The sequence below is a fragment of the Hyperoodon ampullatus genome (assembly GCF_949752795.1).
Source record: "Hyperoodon ampullatus genome assembly, chromosome: X".
In the NCBI taxonomy this organism is placed as follows: Eukaryota; Metazoa; Chordata; class Mammalia; order Artiodactyla; family Ziphiidae; genus Hyperoodon; species Hyperoodon ampullatus.
The window spans coordinates 43613568-43631516 of record NC_136913.1 but is presented as its reverse complement, the minus strand read 5'-3'; the positions used below and the strand labels follow the sequence as shown (position 1 = coordinate 43631516).

The 17949-nt window shown below is 38.5% G+C and overlaps 1 protein-coding gene across 1 annotated transcript; it reads left to right on the top strand.

Moving 5' to 3' along the window:
- Positions 1 to 4336: 4336 nt before the first annotated feature.
- Positions 4337 to 4639, top strand: LOC307069206 (ribosomal biogenesis factor-like; the record flags this gene model as incomplete). Its single annotated transcript, XM_079727395.1, has 1 exon — positions 4337 to 4639. One exon carries the CDS (start codon positions 4337 to 4339, stop codon positions 4637 to 4639), a length of 303 nt encoding a protein of 100 aa, XP_079583521.1.
- Between the last annotated feature and the right edge of the window lie 13310 nt (positions 4640 to 17949).

The following is a 17949-nucleotide window of genomic DNA, read 5'->3' as shown; positions in this document are numbered from 1 at the left end:
ATATATTTCCATGGTATTTATTACTTTTTTTTACTTCTATAAGTTTATTTATACAATTATATATATTATATAAATATATTTTTGCATGACATTTTCAGACATGCAAAGCTTCATAAAGTTCACCTGTCATGCATCCATTCTCAAGGATATACTGGAGGATGTGCTCCCAAAAAATTAGGGGGTAAACCAAGAAAGAGGAAGACACAGGATCCAGGAAACAGGAAGGAAGATACAGAATTCCCAGGAAAGGGAATCTGACACAAGACAGAGGTAAAAAGGATTTTCTGAGGGATGGCGAACAGAACACACCAAGGTCATAGCTGTGTGTGAAGCTGAGAGAGCAACCAAACCAGCCTTCAGTGAAGCAGTAAGATCCAGGAGAGATTTCTTCAAAGAGAAGACATTGATACCCAGAGCTGAGATAGCCCCCCCTCCATTACTAGCTGTGTTAACTTGGGCCAGATAGTTTTTCTTTATGCCCCAGTTTCCCCTTCTATAAAATGGGAATAACAATGGTACCTACTTCTCCAGGTTGTTAGGAAGATGAGTTAGTATATGTAGTGTGTGTGTAACAGTGCTGGGCATATAGTAAACATTATATGAGTGTTTATAATTATTGTCACTATGATCATTACCTAATATGTTTGAATATACAGAGTGGAGATTTAAACAACTGGAAAGAATTTGGAGTTGAATTATTGATATGTATATAGTAAAGCAAAGAAATGACTAAACCAGAAAAAGAATAGTTAATTCCAGGCAAAAGAAAAAGTTGTGCAGAAATAGTAATCACAGCATGGATACTACATGACTTAACTATAAACAGTCACAATAATAAACCCTGACAGTAGATCTAATAAAAACAGTGACAGCTAGAGGCAAATGTATATATGAGTGGAGGTGCATGGAAAAGCTGAATCTCTACCTTCCATAGTGGAAAGTCAATAGATAATGCCCAAAACGAAAAAAAAAATCCATTAAAAAGATTAAGAGTGCTTGCTTCTAGGGAGTTGGAATCTGGGAGAAACAAAGCAGGGAAGAGCCACTGTTTTAAGAAGACTTCGAAAACTACTTGGCACCTTTTGCCACTTATAAATAAAACTAGAAACTAATTTCAAATTACAAAGTGGCAAAAAATATTCACAAAAATATATAAGAATGATACAGGGTTATTAACCTTAATATTCAAAAAAAACTGTAAACATCCATAAGCTAAAATAAATAAATCAGCAATGGACAGGAAAAGGAAATTCACATAAGGGAAATAAATCCAATAAAAATCCCCTGATTATGTTGCATGGTTAAAAAAAAGTCATACAAATTAAAATAATGAGATATTATCTTTCATTCTGGATGAATTCCGGTCCCTGGGCACCTCTTCTTCTTCCTTACCTCACAGGAGTTGTCACATCCCCCTGTAGTCAGGGCCAGGGATGGCCCAGGAGCGCACCGGTTGGCTGGCATCTTCCCCCTGGGCCTAAGCACCCGGGCTCTCTTGCTGACAACTCCACTCTTCCCAGGAACCCGAGGTCAGGTGGGCACCTGTGGACTCAACCAGAGCTGCTGGGGCCCGAAGGAAGATCCTGCAGCCTTCACTATGGGGTCTGGCCCAGGGGCTCCACAGAGACTCCAAGAAACCTGGAAAGACAGTGTCCACTTGGTCAGGCATTCAACATTCACCCCACAAGCGCTTCCTGAGGGCACCGAAGTATAGTTCACGACACTGGATACTGTGGAGTAGACAAAGCCACATCAACACCGATTCAAGTTATTCATCACATGGAATATGAGCAAGACCATGAGATTTAGACTAAAATTAATAAAAGATTCATTTCTAGCTCTGCCAACCTTTAGCTATATGAATATGAAAATGTTTCTTCAGATGTTTTTCCCCAAACAAATCAAAACTATTTATTTCAAGGGGTTGTGAAAATTAAATGAGATGATGTTTTTAAGGCACTCAGCACCAGACTGGCCCAGGTAAACATTTAATTCATATTAGCAAGTACTGTTATTACAAGGAATCATGTAATATACAGAAGGAGGTACCTCATTTAATTTGCACAACAATCACATCATCTATGTGTTGCTGTAGTTATTATTATCTCATTTTATGCATACAGAAACAGAGGTTTAGTGATGTTAAATCGAACTCAGTCTACCTGGCTTCCAAGTTCACATTCTCAATGGTACACCACATGGTACCTTTTATGTGGGAGGCTCAAAATAAACATGGTTCTATTTAACAGATGTTGAAAACATGACCATAATTTGGAATAAAAATGTTAAGTAAAGTTTCTTAAATCAGAAGAGATACGCCATAAGGAAAATACTAGTAGCCTGGGACTAAAATTTTTAATTACCTCAAAAACATCCAGAGGTGAAAACTGTTTCTCCCGTCGAGGGAACTAGGGAGGGGAGGGTGTCTCTGTGTCTAAATTGAGGTACAATTTCATTACGATCAACTAATACAGGCACTGCAGATTTAGTCATTCTTGTTGGGAAAGGGTAAATATCACACAAAATGAAGAGGAACTTAATTAGGACAACAAAAGTAAGAAATGAGATGAAGAGGAAACAACAGAGTAAAAGAAATAAGGAGCAGAGTAAAATTAAAGGTATGAACAAATTAAATTTTAACACATAAAGATGATGTTGTGCCAAAGAAAGAGAATATGCTTTCTTTTCTTAAGCCCATGGAACTTTAACAAAATTATATCAAATAACCTGGCCACACAAAAAATCTGGTAGATGTCTGAATGTTGGGAATTGACAGACTACATTCTCTGATTATAGTATAAGATGTTCAATGTCATTAGTCCTTAGGGAAATGTAATCAAAACCAAAAATGTTCTGGGACTTCCCTGGTGGTCCAGTGGTTAAGAATCTGTCTTGCTATGCAGGGGACGCCAGTTTGATCCCTGGTCGGGGAACTAAGATCCCACATGCCGCTGGGCAACTAAGCCCGTGCGACACAACTATAGAGCCCGACTGCTGCAACTACAGAGCTCACGCACTCTAGAGCCCGCGCACCGCAACGAAGAGACCACACGCCACAACAAAAGGTCTTGCACGCCGCAACTAAGACCCAATGCAGCCAAAAAATAAATAAATATTTTTCAAAATCAAAAATGTTCTATTCATTAGGAGACCACTTCATATACACAAAGATGGCAAAAAAAAAAGACAGTAACAAGTGTTTGTGAGATGTGAATGAATTTGAGCTCATACATTACTGGTAGAATTGTAAAATGGTTCAGCCACTCTGAAAAACAGGTTGGCAGTTCCTCAAAATGCTACCCATAGAGTTGTCACATGACCCAGCAGTTCCACTCCTAGGTATCTACCAAGAGAAATGAAAACCCATGTCCACTCCAAAACTTGTATACAAATATTCACAGCAGTATTATTCATAGTAGCCCAAAAGCAGAAAGCACTTAAATGTCCATCAACTGATGAACAGATAAACAAAATTTGGTGTGTCCGTACAATGGAATATTATTTGGCAATAAAAAAGAAGTACCAATACATGCTATAACATGAATGAACCTTGAAATCATTATCTTACATGAAAGAACCCAGTCACAAAGACCACATATTTTATGATTCCATTTATATGAAATGTCCAGAATAGGCAAATATATAGAGACAGAAAACTGATTAGAAGTTGCCTAGGGCTGGGGGTGTGGGGTGGCATGAATGGTGAATATCTGCTAATGTGTGCAAGGTTTCTTTCTGGGGTGTTGAAAATATTCTAAAATTAGATTGTGGTGATGACTGAACAACTCTGTGAATGTACTAAAACCCACTGAATTGTATACTTTAAATGGGTGAATTTTAAGGTATTGAATATATATAAATAAGTCTGTTTTATATATCTAAATAAATAAATCTGTTTTAAAAGAAAATAAACGGGATTCCCTGGTGGCGCAGTGGGTGAGAGTCCGCCTGCCGATGCAGGGGACACGGGTTCGTGCCCTGGTCCGGGAAGATCCCACATGCCGCGGAGCGGCTGGGCCCGTGAGCCATGGCCGCTGAGCCTGTGCATCCGGAGCCTGTGCTCCGCAACGGGAGAGGCCACAACAGTGAGAGGCCCGTGTACCGCAAAAAAAAAAAAAAAAAAAAAAAGAAACACTTTGCTAAATAACCCAGGATCAAAGTCGGAAATCAATACAGAAGCTAAACAATTTTTACCAGAAGTCATGGAACACGCTAAAGTTGTATACAGAGTGAAATTTATAGATTTAAATGGCTTTATTTTTAATTAAAAATAAATACAACAGGTGCAGATGGTATCACCTGGAGCTTGAGCAGCTGAACGAGGATATCAAAGACAATGGCCAAGAACAAACTAAGAGGGCAGAAGTCCAGGAATGTATTCCGTAGAGCCAGCCAAAAAACTTTAAGGTTAAAAAATACAGCAAAACCAGTTACCACTAATCTTAGGAAGATAAACATTGTGAATGATGAAAAAGTTAATAGAGTGGAAACAGCTTCTGTAGATATACAAAAGGAACCTGCACATTTCTTAAAAGGCCTTTCTCTTGAACCTCTGCAGAAACAGCTGATTCCTCAGCAGTGTCATAAAAATGAACCAGTTAATGGTGAGGAAGCTACAAGATTAATGGCTCAGCTGTAATACACTGGTGATGTATCAAACTGCCCCCAAAGACCAACAAAGTAAATGTTTTATACAATAAATAAATAAATAAAACAAAGAAGAGCTAAGTATTCAATCTAAAACATCAGAAGTAGAAAAAAACAAAACGAAGCAACCCCCCAAAAGGAAAATAGTAATTAATAAAAACCTTAAATAAGTCAAATAAATATAACAATGGGAGTTTAAAGAAAACAAAGAGCTGGTCCTTTAAAATGACCGATGTCACAGATAATCCCCTAGCAAATGAGATAAAGAAGAGTTTAAAAACATACACACACACACACACACACACACACACACAGAAAGAGAAAGAGAGAGAGAGAGAGAGAGAGGGAGGGAGGGAGGGAGAGGGAGAGAGAGACAGAATGAGAATCTTTCCCAGATGAGGCAGTGTTTCAAAGTAGTTATTGCGGGATATTATGCATAACTGTATAGCAACATATTTTAATATTGATGTGAAACAGATGCTTCCCTAGCAAAATGTAAATTAACAAAGTTAATACAGGAAAATACAGGTAGAAGAGAATAATGAATGTAGAAGAGACCAGGGAAAAAATGACATAACAGCAAATACAAATAGAAAGACTCTGAAAGGTAAAAAGGAAAGGCAGACAGTCCACAGACCTCGGGGCCTAAGGAACAACACAGTGGTGAGTTCCCTGGGTTTCATTTTCCCTCCCATATACCACAAACAGGGCACTAGAAAAGCTTATAACTCAGAACCATCAATAGCTACAGACAAAAAAAGCTCTAAGAAAAGCCTGCTCCCCTTAATCAAAGGAACAAGAAAAGGGTGTCCTAACTGAACATACCCATCCTACTGCAGCCAAACACTAATAGAATACACATTCTCTTCAAGCACCTGTGCTACATTCTCCAGGGTCATAAAACAAACCTTAATAAATTGAAATCATACAGCATATGTTCCCTGATTATAATAGCATCAAACTAGAAATCAGTAACAGAAAGGTAACAGGAAAGTCTCCAAACATTTGGAAATTAAACAACACACTTCTATATAATCCACGGATCAAAGAGGAAGTCTCAAGGGAAATTAAAAAGTAATGAATGAAAATCAAAATACAACATATCAAAATTTGCGGGATGCAGATAAAGCAGTGTTGAGAGGGAAATTTATAATGCTAAATGTTTATATTAGAAAAGAATTAAGGTATTAAATCAGTAAGATAAGCTCCCACCATAAGATACTAGAAAAAGAAGAGCAAAGAAAACCCAAAGCAAATAGAAAGAAAGAAGTAATAGATATAAGAGCAGAAATCAATAAAATTGAAAACAAAAACAATAGAGAAAAATCAATGAAAACAAAAGCTGGTTCTTTGAAAAGACCGATAAAATTGGTAATCCTCTAGCAAGACTGACAAAGATAAAAAGAGATAAGACACAAATTACCAATATCAGAAATGAAACAGGAGATACAACTATAGATCCTGCAGCTGTTAAAAGAAAAGTAAGGGAATACCACACACCACTTTATGCACATAAATTCAACAACTTGGATGAAATAGTCCAATTCCTCACAAAACAGAGACTCCCACAACTTACCCACTATTAAATATGAAGATACTCTGAAAAGGTATTAAATAGATAACCCAAATAGTCATTTGACTACTACAGAAATTGAAGCCATAATCAAAAGCTTCCAAAAGGAAATTTCCAGGCCCAGATGGTTTCACTGGAGAATTCTATCAAACATTTAAAGAAAAATAACATAATTCTACACAATCTCTTCCAGAAAATAGAAGAGAACACTTTCTAACTCATTTATTGAGATCAGTATTTCCCTAATACTAAAACCAGAAAAAGAAAGTACAAAAAAAGAAAACTACAGACCAACATCTCTCACGAACTTAGACACAAAAATCCTCAAAAAAAAAAGCATTAACCAATCAATTCCTGCAATATAAAAAAAGAATTATACACCACAACCAAGTGAGGCTTATTCCAGGAATGTAAGGCTGATTCAATATTCAAAAATCAATAAGGGTATTCCCCCATATTAACAAGCCAAAGAAGAAAAACCATATAAATTCATACAGTATTGACAAAATTCAACACACATTCATCATAAAAGACACACAGATAGACACATAAATAAATGGAACATAATAGAGAACCTAGAAATAGCCACACAAAAGTATGGCAAATTTATTTTTGACACAGGTACAGAACGAGTCCGTGGAGGAACTACCGTCTTTTTAACAAATGGTGCTTGAGTAATTGGACATCCAAATAAATGCACCTTGATCTAAGTCTCACACTTTATACAAAACTTAACTCAAAATGGATCATGGACAGCAGGAAGGAGAAATGAACAAATCATCATCACAGTGAAGACTTAATCTCTCCTTTCTCTGTAATAGAACTAGCAGACAAAAAAAGTACAAATTTTGTACAACACAATTGACGACTAAACAATTAAATATTATTTTCGAATTATACATGGAATATTTATAAAACAATTCACCAAGGACTAGGCCATGACTCCCCTCATATTTCAAGGAATGAGCTTCATGTAGACATTTTTCTAACCACAGAAAACTAAGGTTAGAAGTCTAGTAAAAAGATGAACTTTTGTAAAATGAAAGCGCACTTCTAAATAATTCTTGGGCAAAAAAAATTATAATTAACTCTTATAAAACACTTATAACATAATGCACCAAACCTTGTGGGTCTCACAGTGAACTTTAAGACCTTAACGTTGATATGAGAAAAGAGGAAAGCCTGAAAAATAACAAGCGAATCATCCAACTACATTCAGACAACCGATTCCATCACTGACCACACAGAATTCCCCAACACTCACCCTCCCCGGGTCCCCATCACCTCCACATCCCTCCGGCAAAGAGCACTGGGATCCTCTTGACAACAACTATTAAACCGCGGCTGAAAACCGCAGCAGCTTCCGGTCACCACCCCTAGCACCGCCCCTTCTCGGGGTTTGGGGCTTCACACGAAGAGGCGTGGTTCTGCACATGCGCAAAATCACATTCGAAGCCGCAGTCAGCCAGAGCCAACATGGAGATGTACGGGATCGGTGTTTTGGTTGCCTTCAGTGCCCCTAGGCAGCGTTGTCAGGCGGGGAACATGGCCGCGCCCAGGTTGCGCTTCCTCATTGGGTACGCCACGTTGGAGGAGTGTCCATTCCGTACAGAGGATGAGGAAGCCTCTAAACTCACATTGCTGAGCACTAGCGCTGTCTCACAGGTGGTGGGGAGAGAGGGTGGGGACGTTTCTCTGGGCGGGCATCCTGGGATCTGTGTAATAATGTTCAGAGAAGCTGAGAGGCCTCTGGAAAGACGCAGAGGTGCCAGTGGCTGTTATCTCCTGGCAGATACCACAGGATGAGAAGGAGAAGTAGGACTGCTTGTGGGCCTCTTCTGGAACATACCACGAGGGGAGAAAGGGAAGAAATCAGGGACCTGCAAGCCCTCCTAGGATATAGCCCTGGGGAAAAGGGGGAGGAGTCAGTGTTAGATTACCCTCTGCTGGGCTTGTGGGGGTTGGCTGTGGGGTTTGGATGCTCCCATAATCTACGTTATCTCCCACGCCAGCTACCCGAGCTAAAGTAAAAGTTCTTACCAATAATGGTTTTTGATTTTTCCCCTAATCTAATGCAATATGTCAATAAAAGTATCTTTAGGAAAATTTATTTTTATTTTCTCGTAAAATAAAATCCATATAGTAATAGTGCCCTTACTTTGCAAATGTAGCTTTAAGGCAAGATTGATTCTGCCCTTCAACCAGTTTGTTGCCCCTTATCACCCCCAATATGGAAATTCTGGAGACGCCTGTGCCCTCTGGGAGATGTTACTGGGGCAGAAGTCATGCTACCCTCCACCTGGGAATGCCTACTTATCTTTCAAAACCAAGTTCAGATATCTCCTCCAGGGAATCCTCCTGAAAGAGGTAGAAGGCTCTGTAACCCTCTGAAGGCCTTTCTGAATCCTCAAGTGAGGAAGGTGTTTTGAGAGCCTCAGGTGTGAACTTGCTGGATGCTCTCAGTCCAGTCACATCCCCTCTGGGCCTCAGTTTAACAATCTGGAATGTAAGAGTGTCCTATCCCAAATAGCCTAAAACCATCTGGGATTAATCTGTAGTCAGACAAATCTATCGGTCAGTGAGGGAGACCACAAGCCAGAGGAACCATGGGGTGGCTCACTAAACAAAGGAAAAAATAGAGTTATTATGGAATTCTGAGGAATGGTGAAGTTCAGGTGAAATGTGAATGAAGCAGTGTTTTGGTAAACTCAAAGCAAAGCAGGGCTGTATGTGGACTATGAAGCGAACCCAGAATCCTGTTTCCTTGGAAACCATAAAGTTAAGATAGATACAGAATTTTGTATCTAGATACCCCTTCTCTCTGCACTGGGGTTGGAAATCTTAACTGCGGTGTCTAAGTGACTTATAATCTTCAGCAAGAGTGGGATGTTTTATCTGTACTGATACCACTTCAAACAGCAGTTTCTGATAGCCTATGATTGTAGAGAACAGTTTCTCAGTGAGTAAAAAAGCAGTAGTCACTCAAAGTAGGAGTTATTTATGGCATTACAGCTGCAGGACATCCTTGGGAGAAATAATATTTTCTGTTAATTTTGCATCTGACTTTATCTGTGTCTGTTCTCCCAGCCTTATGAGTGGCAGAGCAGACTTTTATACCCTGAGCTAATTTTTACTTTCTTAGGGGGTTGGACTCTCTGATTATCCTAGATTCTCTTTCTGCCCCTATAGCCCTGGTCTGAGTGTTTGTTGAATGAATAAGTGAAAGAAGAAATGGAATAAGTGGAAGCATGTTTGGCATGCATACATGTCTAATAGAGCTCCAGGAATCATTGTGCACGTGAATGTCGTAATAGCACTATGGTTACGTTTTTAAAAAACTAAGTCTATTAGACTATTTCAGAGAAGGAAAAAAAAGAGCCAATAAACATATGAAACGTAAAAAATGTTTTGTCAAATTATTGCGGGTATAAAAAAGGTAAAAAATGTCTTGTCAAGTTATTGTGGGTATAAAAAAGGTAAAAGTTTTGTCAAATGCTAACTGTAAGCTTGCAACAAAAGAAATTCAGAAATAGACATTTGAGATATGACTGTGAAAGGAATCAAACTTTGGATGGCTTCCTAATAGGAAAAAAGTAACTAGCCTCATTTAGGGGGACAAAGTAATTCCAGATGGACAATTGTTTCATGGAGACTACAGTCTTTGGAGATTATATTCTGAGATAAGTAAAGAAAATTTATGATAATGTAGTTGATTTTGGAATATTAATGATGTATAAATAGTCAGTGTGCATTTATTGTGTTCCTGAGGTTGCATAATTGATTGAGGCAGTGCAAATAAGAGTGCTATACTTTCCTTTCAACATGTAAAGCTTTCTTTTCTGCATTGTACCAACTTCATGGCTGTTATCCTTTGAAGAATAAAAAAATGACCAAAAGGAGCCAAAATATTCAAGTAGTTAGAGTTGGGGACTGGAACTTTTGTTATGTAAGGTTAATAATATAGTCTTCATTTTATTGCTGGCTCAAAAAAAAACATATGAAGAGATGTTCAAAGTCATCAGCGATCAGGGAAATACAAATGACATGATGAGATGACGTTTTACACCCATTCAATTTGCAAAAATTTAAGTCTGACAGTACAATGTTGCAGGGGATGTACAGCTACAGGATCTTTTTGCCCTGTTGAAGGAATATAGATCAGTGTAACTACTTTAGAAAATAGTTAGCATTTCCTCCTACAGCGAATATGTACATACCTCACAATCTATCCAGTCCACTCTTAGGAATATATCCACGAGAAACACTTGCACATGAAACCTAGGATATGCACGGCATCCTGTTCACAATAGCAAGACCTGGAAACAAAAATGGATGGAGTCAAAATGAATGAACTAGAACAGTACCCAACAATAAGGATGAATTTAAGGAAAAAAACAAACCCTGTGATTCCCAAGATAGTATATAAAACATAACACATGTTTCTCAAATTAAAAGCTACTAATATAAAGAACATGAACTTTATATTTAGGATTTTGTATAGTTGTGATAAAATTATATAAAAAGGAAATCAAAAAATTGATGAACTTGGGATTTAGGGTGATGTTTACCTCAGCTGAGGGCAGGCAGGGCCATCAATTGGGGGAACACATGGATAGATGGAGGTTATTAAGGCCATACCTTTTCTTTTGGGTGGTAGGTGCATAAGTGCTAATTATATTATTGAGACTAACTTAATATTTAAGTTAACTGGGAAAATTAAACTGTTAGATAAACATTTAAATGTAAAAAGAGAAAGTCTGCGTGGAGAAAAGTGATGTCCCTTTCTTGAATGGGGTAAGAAAATCTTTGGCCCCAGCCCAGAGATGCCACCCAGTTGTGGGATGAGCAGGGAGGCAGAAGCTCCATGGCATTGATACTTTCTGTGGCCCCTGCCAAAAGTGCTCTGGCCCCAGGGCTCACTCCATCACACCACTCGTGCACCTGCTCAAATGTCCTTTCTTCAGATGTTTTTCTTCCCCGATCTACCCCACAACTCTCTCGCTCCTCGCCATGCTTTTGTTTTCTTCATAGCTTTCCTTTTTATCAGAAATATTATCTTATTCATTTACTGTTTGCTCATTTCTTTCTTTGTGCTGATACTGCAGTGATTTCTGCTTCTCACATATGTGGAGTAATCCACTGCCTTATTTTTAGTATCTTACCATACATGTAGAGAGTAGCAAAACACATGCACTGGGTTCATTTTCTTAAAAGATTAATTATTCCCTCCTAAAGACTCTGCAGGCATCTCTGGATAACATGACTAATTATAAAATTGATTTCTAGAGTAATGCAGAAAATACTAGAGATGGAGATCTTCTAAGTATGTAAGGCCCTATTTGTTCATTCACCAAATATTTATTGATCACCAGTCACTGCTCTTGGTACTTGATGTTTGGTAAAACAAAACAGCCCCCAAGTCCCTAGCTTCCTGGACCTGACATCTTAGTGGGGAAGAGAGGCAGTAAACATTGTTGAAAGGTGATAACTGCTAAAGAGGGGTGGATAGGGCACAGTGATGTGAATTGGAAATGCTGGAGGACTGCACTTTAAGTAGGAAGATCAGAGTCTCCTTTTAAACTCTACCACTGACTGCCCTGCATCCTGGAGCAGGCCAGTCTCGAATCCTCACATTTATATGGGCATGTAGTTGAAAGCGAGGAAGAACGCAAGGTCAGAATATTTTCATATCTGCAGCTAAGGATGTAATGATGAGTACCTCTTTGCCCTACGGTAGATGCAAGGAGTAATATCCACAGTCTTCTGATCAGTCTTGTCTTGCATGTCTTCCTTTAGTAGGTAAAAAATAGTTTACAGTATTTACTGAGCAGGGACCTCTGGACAAACAGCCACAACCATTTACATGTGTCAGTAGATAGAAGGCAATGATAGCTTATTTATTTTACACCCAGCTTTTTAATGGAAAAATTTCACACTATTATTGGGTAATCACAGAGTCCAGCCCTCTACTGTCCAGAATGTTGAACTGGGGCCCAAAAAGGACGTGACCGGTCTGAGGGCACAAAGACATAGAGAACACCAGAGCTCAGGGCCAGGTCCTTTCAGATAGGACCTGCGCGTCAGAAGGACCTTCAGCTGGCATGGAGCCTCTACCACCGTCAGAGAGGGCTTCCCACAGGAGACATGTGAGATGGGTTTTGAAGAATGTGTAGCAGTTCATCCATTGAAGGGATATCGTGGATTCTTCTCACCTCTGCCCCCACGACATCTCCCATAGGGGCAATGGCTTCTCCATAATTTCCACATTTGAGGCCCTAAGGGGCAGCAAACTCCTTATGGGACAGGACTGGAAATTTGTTGTAAGGCTGCACTTGCATAATTATTACTTAGATGTTATTTTACAAGGAAGTATGAATAATCCTAGAAGATGTTTTTATTGACACATTACATTAGACAGAGAAAACAACCATTAGCCATATCAATTTAAAACTCATTGGGTGGGGGTGTCCCTGGTGGCCTGCTGGTTAAGATTCTGGGCTTTCACTGCAGTGACCCGGGGTTCAATCCCTGGTTGGGGAACTGAGATCCTACCAGCCAGGAGGTGTGGCCAAAAAATAAACTAATTTTTGTTCATACCAATTATTTCAGTTGGAGTGACTAGTGTGAGGGTTGATTGAGATTACCCCGACGCTCCCACCCCGACTTCTCTCCCCTCGTGGTATTTGGGGGGGGAGGGGTAGAGTATCGCTCCTACTCTCCCTTCTACAACACTCCATAGTATCGGCCAGGGGAGGGTACCATCCTGATATTTCTCCCCTCAACTCCAGTGGTATCTCCCGGACTCACTCTGGGTTCTTATTCTTACTCTTTTCATTAGTAATGGCTCCCCTCTCACCCGTGCCATGTCCCTAGGAGCCCCTCAGAGGCTAAATGCAAAGACCCCCATGCACCAGGAAGTCTACCCAAAGAAGGGTAGTTCACCTCCTCCCAAGGCAGCCCCACTGTTCTGCTGCGTGAGGCAGGAGGCAACAGCTTCTTCCACTGTACGGCACGGACACACATGATGGCGGCCCCCTGAAGCAGCAACACTTGGATACGGCCATATTCCGAGCCCAGCAAAGCCGCAGAGGGTAAGGGAACTCTCACGGACTCTGCGTGAAAGTGCCCTGTTGATTGGGGAACGGAGCTTCGCAAGTGCTTTTGAGCATGCGCATGAGACACCCCCCGCCCCTCCACTAAACACCCGGGTGTTAGAGGTCGGCACTTGGAAGGGAAGCGGTTCTCAGCTGTTTGCGAGTTAGCGTCGCGCAGAGGTGATTTTGAAGGGGGTTGGCTACTCTGAGCTGAGTGATGGTGGGGGGCGGAATCTGGGTGGGTGATGGGGTTACTGTGGATTCAGTGATGCGATCTTTTACATCGGATGCCCAGCTAATTGTTAGTCAGCCTTTCTTTTTCTAATTTAAGCCTTAAGGCTATACATTTCCATCTAAGACCCACAAGATTTGTTGTATCGTATTATCATTATTGTTCATTTCCAAGTATTTTAAAATTCAGTTATGATTCTTTTCATTTCACGCGTGTCACTTTGAAGCGCGTTTCTGTTTTGCAATAAACAGTTAATCCTTTTGTTATTGATTTCTAACCTAATTTCTCAGAGGTTAGATAATGTGATTTGTGTCATGAACGTTCCTAGAAACCTGTGGAGACTTGCCTTATGCTAAGTCCCATAAATGTACCATTTATTGCTTTCAAAGGATATGTGTTCTCCGATTGTTAATGTGTTGTTCAAAACTGGTATACCGTCTCTGATTTTTTTCACCTACCTGCTCTGTAGAGGGCAGTGTAATGGTGATTTGTGCGTTTCTCTTTGCTTGTGTCGGCTTTTGCTGTATTTGAACCTTATTATTAGGTACAAGTGTGTGTATTTTTTAAATAGACATTGCCAAATGCCTCTCAAAAGTGTTATATATATATTTTATAATACATTGTGTATATATTATATCGATATATACAATGTATAATACATATATCTATGTATACGGAAATGTGTATGAAATATTCCCATCAGCAATATATAAATACCCCCATTTCCCCAAATCCTCTCCAGCACTGGATGATGTTCTTTTTCATTTTTTATTGTTCTGAGGGCTTAATAATTATATCTAGTTCTGTTTTACCTTTTCCACCTATTAGTGGTTGAGATCTTTTCTGGTTATTTGGGCACTTTGATTCCTTCTGTGCATTTCCATAGCCTCTGTTCATTCCTCCCGTTTCCCCTGGCTTTTACATAGTGAACTTTTCTGTACTCCCTCAATTGAACATCGCTGGTGTCATATCTATTCCTGTACATATTAAGATCAAAGTATGGACATGTTCTTTTATTTTACTGGCCTATTTATCCCTGTTTTGATTGCATTCGTCTTATTGTAAATGTTAATATCTGCTAGTCCAAGCATCCCTTCAGTATTCCTTTACATAATTTTCTTGACTATTTATACGTGCATACAGAGTTTGAAATTGTTTTACCAAGCTGGAAAAGAATTGGAATTCTGCTTGGCTCTTGGTTATGTCAATATGGTTAATATTGAACCAGTGATATTTTTATTTTATTATATTCCTGCCCAGGAATATGGTCTGCCTCTCCATGTGCTTAAGTTTTATATTATATTCTAGAATAATAACTATTAGTTTTTCTATTTTGAGTCCAGCACCGTTCTTGTTACATTCACTTTTAGGTATTTTGTGTTGTCATTATTGGAAATAGGATATTTTTTTCCTCTCCATCTGTTTCAATCTTGTACCCCATCACCTTGTCAAAATTCCCTGTGCTAGTTTTCTGAGTATACAATGATATAACCTGCAAATAAAAATGATTTTCTCTCCCTTCTTGATATTGAAGAAGTTTATTTCATCTTCATATTTAATTGCATTAGCTAGAGCTTTCAAACACTGTTGGGATAGGAACAACCCCATGTTGTTACTGGTTTTAATGGAAATTGTCTTCAGCATTTTACCTTTTAGTTTTATACTTCCTGGTGGTTTTGAGACTATGATCTTTGCCGAATTTTTGTAGTTTCCTACAAAATTTTAAGAATTACTGCTGAATTGTGTCAAATGCCCTTTTTATATCCATTGATACAGTTGTATAGTTTTTCTTCTTAATTTGTTGATGTAATAAGTAAATTGATAAATGGAATAGCATTAACCATCTTTGTCTTATCGGAAAACCCAATTTGGTCATGGGGTAAATTTTTCTTTTGATCCTTGCTGGACTCAAATTGCTAATATTCTATTAAAGATGTTTGCATCTATAAGATGAAATAATCTCCAGATAACTGTTTGTATTAGGACTATATTTTTTAGGTAAGGTAAAAGTGCTTCATAAAATAAATTTGGAAGATTTCCAACTTTCTATTATTATTTGAAACAGGGATTAGCAAACTTTTTCTGTAAAGAGCCAAATAGTAAATATTTGAGGCTTTGCCAGTCCTGCAGTCTCTCTTGCAACTACTCAACTCTGCTGCTATAGCAAATGCAGCCACAGACAATATGTAAACGAACGGACATGGTTGTTTTCCAATAAAATTTTATTTACAAAAACCGGCCAAGGACTAGATTTGACCTGCAGCCTGTAGTTTGCCATCCCCTGGTCTAGAACTGTTTAAAAACTGTAGAAATACTGTTTTTTAAAAGTTAGATTGCACTCCATATTAAGTCAATTTCATCCTGGTACCTTTTTTTTTTGTACTTAACTTTCTTTTTTTAATTGAAGTATAGCTGACATACTATATTATAATAGTTTCAGGTACACAGCATAGTGGTTCAACATTTATATTTCTTACAAATTTATCACCATGATACGTCTAGTAACCATCTGTCACCATACTGTATTTAACTTTTTATTTTGAGATAATTATAGATTCACAGGACATTGCAAAAAATAGTACAGAAAGCTGGGATTTGGGTTTTTTGTTTTTGTTTTTGTTTTGGCTGCATTGGGTCTTCGTTGCTGTGCGCAGGCTTTCTCTAGCTGCAGCGAGCAGGGGCTACTCTTCATTGTGGTGCGCGGGCTTCTCATTGCGGTGGCTTCTCTTGTTGTGGAGCATGGGCTCTAAGCTCACAGGCTTCAGTAGTTGTGGCACGCAGACTCAGTAGTTGTGGCTCGCGAGCTCTAGAGCACAGGCTCAGTAGTTGTGGCCCACAGGCTTCGTTGCTCCACGGCATGTGGGATCTTCCCAGACCAGGGCTCGAACCCATGTCCCCTGCATTGACAGTGGGTTCTTAACCACTGTGCCACCAGGGAAGTCCCAAAGTTGGTGTTTTTTTTTAAATGATACACATTACAAACTTTCTGACTTCTATACACTGGTCACTTAGGGATTCTTTTGCTCTTTCTTTTTTTGCATTAATTTTTATTTTGCTGGAGAAGCACCTGTTTCACCTCGATATTTAAATGTTGCTATGGATTTGCACATAATATTCTTCTAGAAATAATGTTTAGTGGAATATCTCCTCTAGTAGTAATATCTCCTCCTTCCTAATATTGTATTTTTTTTTTCTATTTCGTTTAACAGATTTGCTGGAAGTTTATTCATGTAACTGGTCATTTCAAAGGATGAGCTCTTCACTTTATACTCTCAATGTACATATAATATACACACATATATCGCATTTAGGTTTTATTAGGGGATTTATTAGCATATTTTGAGTTTTTTCTAATTTCTTTTTCTAATTACTCAGATTGAGTACTTAGCTTTTTTGAGGTTTACTCTCATTTTAATAACGAATCATGTAGGACTGTACATTTTCTTATAAATATAGCTTTTGCTGTGTGAAATAACATCCGGTACAAAGTGTATAACTTCAGTGTTGGTGCATTTTGAGTTTGATTTTTATTTCTTTATCTATTTTTAATTACCTTTGAGTGGCAAATATAAACACATACTATAAAATTTACCATCTTAACCATTTCTAAGTGTACGGTTCAATAGTGTTAAGTATATTCACATTGTTCTGCAAACAATCTCTAGAACTTTTTCACCTTACAAAATGGAAACTGTATACCCATTAAACGACATCTCCCCATTTCCCCCTCCTTCAGCCCCTGGCAACCACCATTCTACTTTCTGTTTCTATGAATTTGACTATTCTAGATACCTTATGTAAGTGGTATCATCCAGGACTTATCTTTTTGTGACTGGCTTATTTCATTTAGCATAATGTCTTCAAGTTTCATCCATGTTGTAGCATGTGTCAGAATTTCCTCTTTAATGCTGAATAATATACTATTGCATGAATATACCACATTCATCTCCTGATGGACACTTGGGTTGCTTTCACCTCTTGACTATTGTGAATAGTGCTGCTATGAACAGGAGTGTGCAAATTTGTCTTTGAGATCCTACTTTCAATTCTTTTGGATATATACCCAGAAGTGAGATTGCTATTTTTCATTTTTTTGAGGAAAGCCGTACTATTTTCCATAGTGGCTGCACCATTTTATATTCCCATCAGCAGTGCACAAGAGTTCCAATTTCTCCACATCCTCGCCAAAACTTGTTATTTTCTTTTTTTTTAATAGTAGACATCCTAGTGGGTATGAGGTGTTATCTCACTTTTTTTGACTTGTATTTTCCTAATGATTGATGTTGACCATCTTTTCATATGCTTGTTGACCATTCATATATCATCTTTGGAGAAATGTCTGTTCAAATCCTTTGCCAATTTTTTAATTGGGTTATCTGGGTTTATTGTTGTTGTTGAGTTAT